The 15,094-nt window shown below is 34.4% G+C and overlaps 1 protein-coding gene and 1 long non-coding RNA gene across 2 annotated transcripts; both read left to right on the top strand.

Annotated features, from left to right (window-relative positions):
• The first annotated feature begins 285 nt into the window (after positions 1–285).
• LOC141482514 (uncharacterized) lies at positions 286–1,545 on the top strand. Its single transcript, XR_012465571.1, has 2 exons — positions 286–900; positions 1,030–1,545. It is a non-coding gene; the product is annotated as an uncharacterized lncRNA (long non-coding RNA).
• A 3,381-nt stretch (positions 1,546–4,926) lies between these two features.
• LOC111516161 (uncharacterized) lies at positions 4,927–10,237 on the top strand. Its single transcript, XM_023172339.2, has 2 exons — positions 4,927–5,079; positions 9,229–10,237. Exon 2 carries the CDS (start codon positions 9,230–9,232, stop codon positions 10,127–10,129), a length of 900 nt encoding a protein of 299 aa, XP_023028107.2. The 5' UTR covers positions 4,927–5,079; position 9,229; the 3' UTR covers positions 10,130–10,237.
• Positions 10,238–15,094: the final 4,857 nt, after the last annotated feature.

The following is a 15,094-nucleotide window of genomic DNA, read 5'->3' as shown; positions in this document are numbered from 1 at the left end:
ACAAAACTCTTGTTATAAACGAGTTATTTGAAGGGATACAGTATTGAATTCAAACAAACACTATGTGTTCAGATCAAGTTAATATTGCTCTCCATTTGAAACAGTTTATTTTTCCCTTCAAATAGGTGGTGGATTTTGAGATGATATTATATTTTCTTGATTCAAAACAGTTCATCTTCGCAATGATATAATCAAACAAATGAAATTTGATTTCTTTGTTGAAAAAAGTGTGATTTACTGGTGGAACATTGCGATGTTGGCATAAAGTAATAGTGTTTCCAATGTAACGTTTACAATTGTGTAATCGTTACTTTCTTCATCAAAGAAGAATAAAGTGTACCTTTTTCCATTCAATTATTACTTGTAAACCATATAAATTTGTGTTATTGAAGACATACATAAATTGTGATTTCTCGATGTATAATACTTTTGTTTTCACAGCTCACCGAGATCTTTGATGCGGCGTTCAACCGAAAAGTATCTTTTATTATTGATTTAATTTGTAAATAAATCCAGTCCTGTTTTGGTTATGTGAAAAGAACGATGACAGTGACACTGCTTTGTTCTCTTCTTCTTCATTTTTAGTAAATCAGGCGGTAGAATTGAGAGACACTTGTCTAGTTTGTGTTTTATTAACATGGATTCTCAGATGATCATTTAGTGGAATATATGGGTCATAGCGCAAGCGCGAATTTTCGTTTGGGATTTATGTTCCAAATTGTTGGTAACCTTTAGAAAATAGGAAATGTTTTTTATTGAAATTAGAATTTTGGAATTGGAGAGGACGGAAGTGCTTGGCCATTTTCTGTCCTGGCGCCGCTGAGAACTCATGTGAGGTTAACAATTAAAAGATTCTGAAAACCTTATAAGATAGTGAATTCCATATTAATAAGTCAAGAGGTAAATATCTAATATCATTATTTTCATTTAAGTAATAATCTAAACTAGCTTCAAGAGAAATATAAAAATATATATATTTTTTTAGACACATTTAAGAGGTAATTTCATTTCTCTTTCTGTCTCTTTTAGTTCTGCCAGAAAAAATAGTATAATTAGAAAAATTAGTATAATTAGAAAAATTAGTATACATAGAAAAATTGGTATACATAGAAAAATTGGTATACAGGTTTGGTATACAGGAAGATTAGTATGCACAAAAAAAGTGGAAGACAAAGCAAGAAAGTTTTTTTTTTTTGAGGAGTTTTGTGTTTTTTTTTTAATCATATGACAATGGAAGGAAACCTATAAGTTTCATCGGACCTGAATTCCACGTTAGAGATCTCTGGGAGCTACCTCCACATTCTTATCACTGGGCAGATAAAAGGAGTTAAACTAGTCTTTATGGAAATTATTCTTAATACAAAAAAGGTTTGAATGCATTCATCCTTAGGTAAGAAACTATACGGTAATTTTTATTCAAGTATTGAAATGTAAAAAGGGACAGTGTTCCCATCTGTGTTCAATTTTGGTATTTCATAATAAATTGTAGCAAACTTTATTTCATATGAAGTGATCCCAACAAACAAATTAAATTAATAAAACAAATTGATTTGTATCATTTGCATTTTGGTGATTTCAGACACCCAAGAAAGTCTTTCTACAGAGACGGGTCTGAGAATGAGTTTGAAACCACTTTAAAAACTGTAGATGGCGTCCAAAGTAACATCAAGGTAAATCAAGCTTATTCTCAGTCAAAAATTGGATTTCTGAGAACCTTCACCTTGTAACGACCTACGCCCTTGCCGCCCTGAAAAAGCTAGCCGAAAGCATTTACCGCCTTATTTCTATATCTTGATAGAAAGAAGGTGACACCAATAGAGATAAAAATTTCGAAGCAACCTATGATCTTCTTTTAAAGAAATACTTTTTACTGTGTATTAATCCCATTTGTACATTTATTTTCGATTTATGCTAATTTTCGATCCCCGAGCATGGTCTTGAGTAATCGATACCGATCAAAAAATCAAATAGCAATTGAACATTTATGGGAATTTCTGCGTGCTTGCGTGCCCCGTCACGGTGTCGGAAAAGCGCGTTAAAAATCGGGCAGGCCGGCAAGGATAACAAATGAACAAGTCCTCGACAGACAGGCATCACTCTCTCAGACCATTACCTAGTCCGGAAGTATCTTTTATGTGTGGGTGTTCGTGCCAACCTGCGTTTCCTGTTGGGCCCATGTGCCCGATGCGTCGTTAGTGTTGTTTCACTCATGCTCTTAATTTTTTTACTCGATTCATTTGTCCGTAATTATTGTGCCATTAGGGAAGTTATTTCAGTATGCAAATAGAGCGGCTATTCAGTCAGGTTCTTACATTTTTCTGTATCGCCACTAGATGAATATTTTTTGTAGATATGTGATGGAAAATTGAAATCGTAAATTCAATCAGATTTAATAGAATATCATCTGCATTTTGCTTAAAATGAAGATTTTTCTGAAGAGAATGAGAAAAATTAATATATTTATTACCAAACTTCTTTAACGAAAATAGATTTGAGCTCTCTGTTTCATGATATAAATCATTTTCCTATTTCACGATAAACCATTCATTCGATAAAAAATTAAAACAATCTTGCAATACTCCATAACATTCTTAAAGTTTGTATATGGACAGGTAGTGTCAAAACATGAATTTATCTAAAATTGAGCAAAAGTCTTGAATGCTAAAACATACATTCATCAAAGAGATAACTGTGTTGAAAGTTAAAAGTGAGTGGGTCTATTCGACCCTAAATTGCAACCCGCAAGGGTTTATTGTGCTCACACCTATTCAAACTCGACCAAATGAACCCAGCTTTCTAACGAAGCCGATTAGTTTGTATGGTGAGTGGACTTTCAGGTCATATGATGAAAGTACGGCTCTGCCGAACTCTTAAAACCTGATTCTGTCTCCAGCGGGACAGGCACAGAGTATATGCTCTGCTGTTCCATCGTTGATGAGGTAGTCGTATAGTCAAGGTGCGACAACCTTCCCATATGAGGGTTTTTGCACGTCAGCTATACCTGACGATGCCTTAGATTCAACCCTGCAGAGATTTTTCGCCTCTGGTGGTGAATCATCACCTCAACGCAAACGTTTGCTAACCTGCTCATGGGGGGTTTTTTCCTCCACCTGGGACGCCGCTCAAGAATTTGGTGCAAGGCGGTTTCATAAGGTACCCCGCTCTTGAGGAGACGACTCGTTTCCTGGCTACACCACCAAACATTTTTTTTAGGTTCAGTTATTGAATCAGGAGTTGGGGAGTTGAGAAGCTCTCGCTCCTGTTCTAAATTTACAGGGAAGTCAGTTCGAGTCGTGAGCTCGACATCCATCTCCTCTATAGACTCAGCGTAAGAAAGAATTTTTAAGTTCACTCTGTCCATAAAAGTACCACGAGTAGCTAGGAAAAAAGGCAATCACGGCAGAGCCCCGCATTACCGTAACAAGGTGATGCTACAATAAGAGGGCGCCCGGTATCTCGAAGGTTCCGTAGAGACAGCTGACAGGTTCAGTGTCATTCATCCTCTCGGCACGGATACACACACCTTAGGATAAAGACATCGTTGGGATGCCATTCAGATAGGGAATAACAGAACCACAAGTGATTATGTCATTCCCGTATCCAGCGGGGCTACGTGGAAGCAGGCATCCGATGCCATAACATGTTTTGCTAGCACAGTAGCTTTGTCAAGTGATTTGAATACTTCAAGTTGTTCTTACATTATTATTTATATACTACAGGTAACTATAATTGAGACTTACCTCCAAAAAATCACCTAAACCTTTACCTAGATACCTGTTCAATTATGATCACCTGAAGCATATTACCTCACATCTACATCAACAATAATTCTTTCTTGGTTTTTAAAAAAACAAGTTAAATGATGGTAATCTATTCAAATCTAGTTGGTCATCCATTAGAATGTTTGAATTTTCAAATTTCTTAATTTCCATTGTTTCCAACCTTCACTTTCTATGTGCAAAATTTCGAATTCTTCGTTAAAGATATGACTTTCTTTTAGATTTGAATATGTTTAATTTGTCTCCTTATTACCATAGCATGTTCCACAATTTAAGTTATATACTCCTGATTTCTCCAATTTAGATGTTTTGTCTTTATTATTTTTAACTAACTTTCCCAACGTATTACTTGTTCTATATGCAATTTTAATATTTCGTTTCCTCAAAAATGAAGCCACTTTTTCCGTTGGTTGTCCAAAATACGTTAAAGCTCTATTATGTTGATTATCTACCTTATCAATAGGAAAAACGTCTCGAATCGCTTTTGCGTAGACTTTCTTGGCAAGTATTTTGTTTATTCATTCAGCTTTAAACCCATTATAAACCGCAATTTGATTGATGATATTAATAATAATAATTGGTTTGTGATAAATTGAAAAATTATGTTTTTTCAATTTTCAAACATTTTCGAAGAGAAACGCAAAATGTGATTTTTTTTATTTTGATTTTCATCTACTACAGAATTAATTGAATCTACTTGAAATATGGTAGAAAGTTAGCGTTCAATCTTCCAAATAAAAATTAAATTTTGTTGTTTTCTATGTTTCTTTTTCCGAAAAAACACCTCATTTTCAATTAAAAAATTGACACTTCCAAAATATGATTTCTTAATTACATGAAATTTTTTTTCATTGAAATGGTTGAAAAGTTAAAGAAAATTTCAAGGAAAATGCGAGGAACTGAAAAATTCTTTCATTTTCTATATAACTTTCAAGTGCACATCTCCCTTAACGACCTACGAGTGGGGTGTATTTTTTACACTTCCTAGCTATTTACAACTTTTTCCTTCTATGTATTTTGAGTTCACTGTCCTGAGGTCTCGAATACAACAAACCAGCAATTCCCACTACACGAAAGTTAGCTGATAACTAACCGACAGAAAACGTCAATATCAACCTCAATGGGAAATCTTCACCGTGGAAATTTGTTATTTATACGAGATAGCGATATCCTTCATTAACCATTGCATGAAACCAATAAAACGTGGGATAAGCCGTACTTATATATACTCGTAGTATATAATCAATTATTATAAAGATCGGTACTTCAGTCTCAAGTGATACCTATTTTATATATTCAGGTCGGTACTTAAGTTTTTATATCAGTAATTCATAATAGTTCATAATCCTCACAAGATTTTGATTCAATTTGAATTGGAGAAATTAATAAATTTTTCCTTTTTGATGTATCATCATTTTTTTTGATAAAATGGCAATCTATTTTGTGAAATAATTTTATTATTATATCCATATTGTGATCAAATATGGATCCCAAATAGGGATCAATTTAGTCTCTGCAAATTTTCTTGAATCTTCACTTTACCCAGTGATGATTCAGAAAGTTTTCATTGTGTTATCTATAGTTTACTTTCCAATAAAATACAGGTAATTATCTTTTTACCTATCAATTCTGGATTTACGCAGGTATACTTTCCAGTAAATTTCAACACTATTGCTAAGTGTTTTCTGTATGGAATTTCGTATATCTAATATTTTTAGTTTATTCTGTTGTTACTCTTGATTAGTCGAGATTTTGATTGTACTCATTACTAGAATCGAAGTCTTTTTTGGAAGTCCTCACAAACAGCTTTTGATTTTTTTTCTAATTTTTGTGTTTGTATATTATTTGAAGCGGCGACAAAACTATTTATATTTCTTCAACATTATGTATGATAATTGTAAAAAAAAAAACATTCTGCTTATTTAAAAAACATTATATTTATCTGTCCAGATCATTCTCGCTGAAACATCAACAATGGATGGTCCTTGCAAATTTTTTATGTTCACAGTAAAAACCCACTATTTCAATCCATTCATGAAGTATATGATCCGTTTTTCGTAAAACAGAAAGGTAATTCAACTGATGTTCAACAACTTCAGCAAATAAGTATATCGTGAAATTCAGAACCATATTATTTAAGGTTCCCATCTAAATTCTTGTTTCATTAGAATCAATAGTGCTCAGTTTGAACATTTCAAACTTTGGAATTGCGTTTTCAGGTTCACCTTCTGTTTCATTTTGAAAACTAAAGCATACATTTTTTCAATATCAAACGACTCGGAGTACCCGTTTTAACTGGAAGACACTGTATGTTGAAAACAAGTTATCATTGGAAAGAATGTATTTTGGAATTAATTGTTTCCTTCCTTTCTTTGGAAGTTCCCACATTTCTTTGTATAAAGAAGGAGAAGTGGAGAAGAAGAAAGCCAAAATTTTTCTTTCCGAAAATTGATCTCACCTGAACATATGCCGCTTTCAATTTAAACAAAATTTCTATGGCTGGGTTTGAATCAGAAAAGCGAATGAATGTCATTACCTACTGTCATCGAAGACGTGAGTAAATTTTACTCATTCATGACATAAAATCATAATTTTATGAACGAATTGGGTGTTCGATCTTGCAATGTTATTCACATTGGTGCTGAAAAGGAATAAGGTATTTCATTAGTTCGGACTTCCATTGTCTAATATGATATAAATTGATTTGAATTACGTGAAAGAATCTGTAGAAGAAGATTAGCTGAAAAATAACAATTATATCAAGGAGAAAAAACTGAAATTACAATGAAATAAAATACAAGCAACAACCAAAAAAATAAAAAAATTGAAATATTAACACAGGATGAAAATTAAAAACAAGTATTGACAAAAAATTAAAAATTAAAAATAGAAAGATTCCAAACCAAGTTACTTCACGACGTTTCGATTGTTAGTATCCACAATCTTCTTCGGATGATAACTGGACTTATTCCTCTGAGACCTGACTATTTATCAGTCATTCGAGTGCTTTCACGTATCCCTTCGTCCCTCTCTCCACTTCATCGGTTTTAGCGGAAGCTGATCGCTTGGGGCGGGAGTTGGTTGTGTTCCGCTTGATTAGAGGTTTCCATATGTTACGTATCTCTACGTTAGCTTGGCTAAATGCGTTGTTGGACAACATATATGCGGCTACTTTGAATTTTCCCCTAAACCAGTGTTTCTCCTTGTGGATGATTTCAGCTTGAGCCCACTTGATGTTATGTTGATGAGTCCAAACATGCTCTGCTATTCCTGATTTGCTGGTTTCTCCTCGCTGTGTGCGTTTTTTGTGCTCGGCAATGCAACTTCCAATGGCCTCTTAGTTTCGATAGATGATTCTCCGCACTTGCAGGGTATCCAGTGAATGTAATTCGTGGAATCGTAGTCTGTGTTGGGTGGCCTGGTTTTCGTGAGGCTGCTACGGATAGTGTTACCAGATCTGAAGCAGGTTCTGATGTCATACTTGGACGCAATCCTTCTTATCCTTTCCGACAATTCTCTGATGTAGGGAAGTATAAGTATTGGTTGTGGCGGCTTCTCTTCCTTGTGGAGCTCTTGCTGTCTTTCAGCTTGAGCCTATTCCACCATCACTCTGGAGTAGCCATTCTGTTAAAGGTCATTTTCAATGTTGCCTATTTCTTTTTCGACACGTTCCTTCGTATCAAAGAGCCCGAAAGCACGGTCTAGTAGAGTCTTGATGATTCCTCTCATAGTCGATTGATGGTGGTTGAATTTCTGATTCAGAGACTTGTGTCTTGTGTTAGTGGGTTTTCGATATAGAGATGTTTCCCATTTAGTGTCCTTTTCACCAATACATCTAAGAATCGCAATTCGTTGTGGACTTTCTTTTTCACTGTGAATGTGCTTACATTGTTGATGTGCTTCAGGAAGGTGTCTAGTTCTGCATTCCCATGGTTCCATATTATAAAAGTGTCGTCGAAGTATCTCAACCAGACTCGGGACTTCTTGTGGGCTTCTTCAATGGCCAGACTTCCCAACCACTCCACATATATATTGGCCATAATCGGTGAAAGTTGCGATCCTATTAGCAGTCCCTCATCTTGCGTGAAGAATTCATCCTTCAGTTGGAAGTAGCAGTTTTGTACTCAGCATCCTAGTTATTCCATGATTATTTGTATCGGTAAGTTTGTTCTATCTTTCAAGTCCCCATCTTCGGAAGCTTCCTCTGTATGTTTTGAAGTGCTTTTTCGACAGGGACGTTGGTGTAGACACTTTCCACTTCGAAACCGATCCGTTGATTCTGCTCTTTGACTTCGATTGCCCCTAGTAGTTCAACAAAATGCCTGGAATTTTTCACAAAAGATGATGTTTTTCCTTGCAGTGGTTCAATTATTGGTAGTAAAAATCTGGACAAGTTCTGACTCGCTGAATCTCTGGAGCTAATGATCGGTCTGAGCAGACATCCTTCTTGTGGATTTTGGGTAGTCCATACAAGTGAGGGGAATTACTGTGGTCCGGTGTTAGCGATGATCTTTTTCGAAAAAATCGACTTGGTGTTTTTTCAACGTCTGGTACAACTTCATTTCAATTGATGCAATAGAGTCCCTTACGATCTTCGTGTATTTTCCTTTCTAAAGCACCTCTTCGATCTTTTGTTTGTAGAGATCAGTATCCATCACAACAGTAGCGTTTTCCTTATCTGCAAGTAAGATTTTGATGGTGTTGTCTCTACGTAGCCAGTTCAGAGCTATTCGTTCTTCATTGCTGATATTAGATGTTGGAACTGGTCCTCGATCTAGCTGTTCTCTGATTTTCCATCTAAATTCTTCTGCCTCGATTTGATCAATAAGGGAACTGTTGGATTTCACTGCAGTAATTGTTTCCAAAGTGGGCACAGATGTTGGTGCAATGGCGAAGTTTATACCATATCTCAACAAGGATTCCTCTAGATACGTGCGCGGGCGGGAACGCATGTTGATGACGTTAGCGGCTTCATAGTTGTCCTGTTTTTGGTTTGCATTTGGGCACTGTTTCCTCACTAACGTTCCCCACTTTCTGTTATGGGTATTCTCTATGTCTTGTCGGATCTTCAAGCACGTGCTTTCAATCTTGGCAAAGATTGGTCCATGATCCTCTTCCAAGGTCTCTCTTCTTATTTCTTCAAATCTTTCGGTGGCATCCTGCATCAGAGTTGACCTCTTCCAACGGTGATAATTGATTTGAGACCTTATCAGTGCTCGGCTGGCGCGTTCCAATATGTGTTTAGCTCTATCTCCCAAATGATCTACACATTTTTGCTGATAATTTACTTTGAAGTTGATTTTTTTTGTTGTATAAATATGGAAAAGTGGAAAATCGAAATCTATTATCCCAAAAATTATTCTCCCCCGAAAGTAAACCTCTTTCAATTCAACCCAACTTTCAATATCACAGGATTCTATCCACATCGATAACGGATTTTTTATTGCAGGATGAAGCTATTCCTGACATTCATCTGCTTCATCTTCGGCCACCAAAGAACTGTCATCACAGAGACATGTAACAATCCAGAAGTGACAAGGAACCAGGTGTACATTTACCGATTAGCTGAAGAAATAAAAGTTAAAGTCTTCCATTGCCAGTTCAAATACAGTAAACATTCCTTTCTGTCATATTCCGATATAGGCAAAAACTGTAGGATAGCTTCTGGATTTGGTGTTTTGAAAGATAAATGGGGAGACAACATCGAAGCTGGTTCTAAAGAGTCCAAGCTCATTGTGGAGGGATATGACACTAAAGCTGATCTCATCAGTAATGAAATTCGATTGAGAAGTGGAACATTGTGCAGGTATGATAGAGGTTTCTGTTATGATCCTAAAGAAAGTGTCAACTACGCTGTTGTTTGGGACATAACCCGCAAACCTGTTGATAAATGTCCCAAAAAAGCAGCGGAGAAAGTTTTCTATGGATTCACAGACATCTGGGACTTTCCGAAAAAGCGGCTGAAATATCTGTTTTACTATGATGACCATCAAGATGAGGCATTTTACTTGAAGCTAACGAAAAATATCATTTGTAACGGCAAGTTTATTTGGTACACAGAACAAAATGGTTTCGTAGTGACAATGTCTGTACTAGATACTTCTTCGAAACCGTCGTCAAAGTTTTATTTTCCTATCAAAACAAAGAGAATCATCACTTCAGCTATTATGAGAAATTGTGATCTTGAAGAATATATGGAGAACTTGGAGAAAGACAAAGTCTTGAATTCCAAGACGGTGGATATTTTAATGGAGTTGTATCAGAAACTGAAGTCAGAAACCAAAACTGAAATTGAGCAGAACTTTCCGGAAAATTTCCAGAATGCAACAATAGATATTAGATCTAACTGATCTTGGAAAGAGTATTGTCATTATTGTTGAAATGTAAGATGTGATTTTTGCAGTGCAATGCAAGTCGATGTTTTGATGAGTGAATGAAATTTTTTTTTGCGACACGTACTTATTTGTTTCAAAAAATATTCATTTGATGAAAGTATATATTGTAGTCTGTTCAAAACCCTGAATCACTGACAAGACTTGGATGTAGTGTAAATTTAGAAAAACTACAGACCATTCAGGCAGCAACACGTAAATCGCAATAAAAAGAATGGAATTTTGCCATTTGATATGCAACTTCCCTAACAATTTCACATTTTCATATTGGATACTACAAATTCTTGAAATGAAAACTAGCAAAAATATATCACAGATTTTTAATGGATGAGTTCTGGTTTCCATTAGAATAATATTGGCCAGGTATGACTCCCTCATTGTAGTGACGAGAAAATCTTTTTCATTGGTTTTCAGGGATATTCATTGTATGGATGACCTCAAATTTACCCACAGTTAATTATTGATTATTTTCAAAATTGTGAAATTTGTTATATATGCAATTTTTAAAACAAGATAAGTATTTTGAAAATTACATCTCAGGTGTATTGAAAATGCTCACATATCAATAAAAAAATTCAATATTTCACTTTTCTTTGGTATTTATCATAAATCTCTCAATGGAAGATACAGAGCAGAAAGAAAACCCAGGCATCGGTTTTCTCCAAAAAGATAAATGTTTGCGAACCAGATATAATAATGTCGGGTCAAACAATTCCGATTTCTGCTTCGATAAGTTTGTTAGGGGTAAAAATATGGACACCAGTATGTCTTGTCAGAATCATGTCGCTGGAAAAGCAAACGCTGCTTATCAAAAGTTCCGATAAGTTTGTTGGAAGTTAAAATAGACACCAGTATATCTTGTCCCAATCATGTCGCTGGAATTGCAAAGCTGATCTTCTCAAAAGTTCAGATGAGTTTGTTGAAGGTTAAAATGATCTCTGTTCCAAACTAGAAAACTTCACAAAACCTAGGATCTTTTGGTGCTTTATATACCTCAGATCAGACATTCTTTGGAGTATTGTTCTCAAGTATGGAGCTCCACCCCTAAGCATACCCTGAAGCTGCCGGATTCCTTCCAGAAAAGAGTCATTCACCTGGTTGGAGACACGAACATCACTTGCAACTTCGAAAGTCTGGAGCATCGAAGAAAAGTAAGATTTTTTGTTTCTCTCACGAAAGGTGTTCGATTGACTTGATACATTTGATTTCACCAAGAGTGGTACATATAAGAAATACGCGACGGAGTGTGGTTGCTTATCATTTTCAGGTCCAACTCAGTACACCTCGAACTCCACTGTTTAAGAACTCTTTCATTTGGAAAACTGCGTTTCTGTGAAATTAACTTGTGAACAAAATTGTTGTGAACAAAATTTCATGTGTTGACAAAATGTTATTAGCAAAATAATACACCTAATATACATACACATACATACAATACACTCGTAGATGAATATTTTTACCCTTGTATTATAATAACACCTTATAAATTTCTATTTGAAGTCATTTTCAAAAACTCCACAAACCCATGGAAATCTACCTGAACGAAAACCTCAGATTAGCATACCACATGAACTGTTTTGATAAAAAGTTCAGTTTGTTTCTCGGTGAATATTATATATTCGGGCTTTTATTTTCTGAAATTGTGTTAACAGATTTGAAATCTATGGAAAAAATGAAATTACAATGAATGGAATATTAAAAATTATACTGAAAATGTTGGGACCGATTTATTCGGGTAAGTTGGTTAATACAAAAATAATGACAAAAATGGGATGAAATTGAGGAAATATACCATCAATGGAAAATATCAAGATTCTAATTTGTGAAGAAAACAAATTATTGTCATTTGAAATACTTGTCGTGGTTTTGAAAAATGTTAAGCGATAATCTCACAAAAAAAAAGTAATGCAATATTTATGATTTCTAACAGTAAAACAAACATTTGAGCAGAAAAAAAGGATTATCTACTCTCAGTTATCTCATGTTTGAAATCAGTGAGGATGACACTGTTCCATGTAAGTGAAATTTTCACTCTTTCATTTAGTATATTCTGTAAGAATCCTGTGAATGATATCTGATTCAAGTCCATAAGGAATGTTTGGAATACAAACTGAATAGGAAAAAATGTTTTTTGTATGACTCAGTGTTCATATAAAAGTATTTGTATTTTTCTTTCGAACAATTCAATGTACAGTGAGTTTCAAAAAGTTTGCACCATATGGGAAACTTTTTTATTATCCATTTGTCGGAAAATTTTATTCTTGATAAAATGGTGTACACTGCGGAAAACTTGGATTTGAGTTTTCAAAATTTCAAATTTCAAAACGATATACACGGGAGAACAAAAAATAGAAATTTTGTTCAGTCATAAACTACCCTTATTATCGACATTATTAAAAAAGTTCATTCGGAAAAGTTGTTCGAATTTGAAAACAATATTCAGATTGGAAATCACAGCCACCTTCGTAACAAAATAAAAAAAAACAATAATTTTTATGGTTCTAGCCTCATAAAGAGTACTAGTATCTCATATATACCTCAGGCGCCTTTCTCATATCACTATAATGATATTTCAATGCGAAATTCAGTCCAATTCATCATTTGAACAAGTATATCGATGTTTGTTGAAAATGATTTGAATTTTTACTAGTTTTTTTTGGTGCAAAATTGAAATTTCACTCTGTATGTATGTCCATAATAACTATCAGTATGATTCAATGATAGTCAGATTGAGTATATCTGCTGTTTGTCTATTTCTCCATGAATTACAATTATATCAATTTTGTCATTTGCACTCAGCATTGTGAATACATTTATAGGGACAAATCTCTAATTAGGTTATAAATTTCATGATGCACAGTTAAGAAACGCAAAATTGTTTTCTTCTTTAAATGTCAAAAAGTCAAAGGTTATGTGATTTTAGCAATTCATAGACAAATTTTCAATGTGAAATATAAAATTATTCCTATTTCAAATACGATAAACGTTAATATGTACTGTACTAATAGGTACAAACTTTTGTTAAAAAAAATACTTTTTCTAAGGAAAAAGTGGATGCTGAAAAACCATTTCGAAATATCATTGAATTGAAAAATGTTATTAGGCAGTGTTGTACCGAAATCTATTTTAGAAAATGTCAATGAAGAAGCGATGGAAAGAAGACATGTGGAAATTTAAGGATTTTGTGATCGATTATTCAGGTTTTTGAAAGTTTTCGTAATTTGGTTTTTATTTATGTTTAATAGATATGTAAATTAGTAATATCATTTTGAGGTAACACTATAATTGAAGTGATAGTAAACTTACGGATTTATATTACTCAATTGTTCAACATTAATTGATTCATTAAATTATTTTTGCCATTAAATCATACTGATAGTTATTCTGTACAGAAATATATAGTAAAATGTCAATTTTGCACCAAAAAACTAGTAAAATTTCAAACTATTTTCAAAAAATATCGATATACTAGTTCGAATAATGAATTGGGCTGAAATTCGCATCGAAATATCATTATAGAAATATGAGGGAGGTACATACCTAAGGTGTATTTGAGATACTAGTACTCTTTATGAGGTCAGAACCATAGAGAAATGGATTTTTTGTGTTTTGTTACGTAGGTGGTTATGATTTCAAATCATAGCAACAACAAATCTAAACAACTTTTTGAAATAATATCATTCAATAATGTCGAAAAGAAGGGTACTTTACCCTTGATCAAAATTTCTAGTTTTTGCTCTCCCCTGTACACCGTTCAGGAATTCAGAATTTTGACAACCCAAATCCAAGTTTTCCGAAATGAACCAATTTTTATCAGGAATAAATGGGTAATAATAAAGTTTCCCATATGGTGCGAACTTTCTGAAACTCACTATAATTATGAAAGTAGCTGTTTTTTTTTTCGAGAAAACTATATTAAATTCTTGCGATAAATTACACGGGTTTGCAAAAAAACTTTTTGGAAAATTATTTTGATTTCGTCAACTGATCTTTATGTAGTTTTTCGCGCTGATTGATAACTGGAAAAGTACAAAAAAAACGAGGAATTGTGGATTCATTTTTATTATTTTAACATGAAGTAAATGCAAAAAACTAAAGAAAATAGTGATGCACAAGTATTCGCAAAGTGATTATAAGTCTTTTTCCGTCACAGCTTCTTTTGTTTCTTTCTCGACTGTGTTCTGGTGAATTTTCCCTTTTTAACATCCAACAGTAGTCTGCCATCATGTTAACATTCCACCGACCTTGGTATCTGCGTTCCATTTCTTTTATGTCTTGATAGAACCGTTCTCCGTGTTCCTCACTTACAGCCCCTTGATTTTCGGGAAAGTAGTCCAGATGTGAGTGAAGGAAATGGACTTTGACACTCATGTTGCAGCCCAACATTTTGTAGTTTTGTATCAATTCAGTAACCAAAGTTTTGTAGTTTGGGTCTTTTTTGTTTCCAAGAAAGCCTGTTAAAACAAGTTTAAATGAATTCCAGTCATTTCATTTTAGTGACAAAGCTTTCATCTTTTAAAAGTTTTCTTATGTCAGGCCCAACGAAGACTCCTTCTTCTAGTTCAGCATCGGATAGACCAAGAAACTTTTCAGAAAGATACTTGAAACAGTCTCCTTCTTTGTCTAATGCTAATCGATGAAAATCGATTCATCAACATCGATAAAACTTCTGCTGAGTCCTTTGGGAGGCCCAGATCTCGTACTAATCGTTCGAGTCTCATTGAGAGAAAAGTTCAGGTTCATTGGTACCTTGAACGTAGCTGTCATCACTGTGACTAGTGCTACTGTGTGTTTTTGCGTCTAAATCGTCTAAAATGTTGTCCAAGTTATCCAGAGGTGAAGGAATAGGCAAGTTAGGTCCATGAGGAACAGTAGGTTTAGGGAGGGGGCAAACAGACTGAAACATACATGACTTGTTCCAGT

Source organism: Leptinotarsa decemlineata, unplaced genomic scaffold (genome assembly GCF_025532065.1).
Source record: "Leptinotarsa decemlineata unplaced genomic scaffold, Ldec_3_MD MMD2_tig00001393_RagTag_RagTag, whole genome shotgun sequence".
In the NCBI taxonomy this organism is placed as follows: Eukaryota; Metazoa; Arthropoda; class Insecta; order Coleoptera; family Chrysomelidae; genus Leptinotarsa; species Leptinotarsa decemlineata.
The sequence above is the reverse complement of the archived record's forward strand: the minus strand, read 5'-3'. Positions and strand labels throughout refer to the sequence as shown.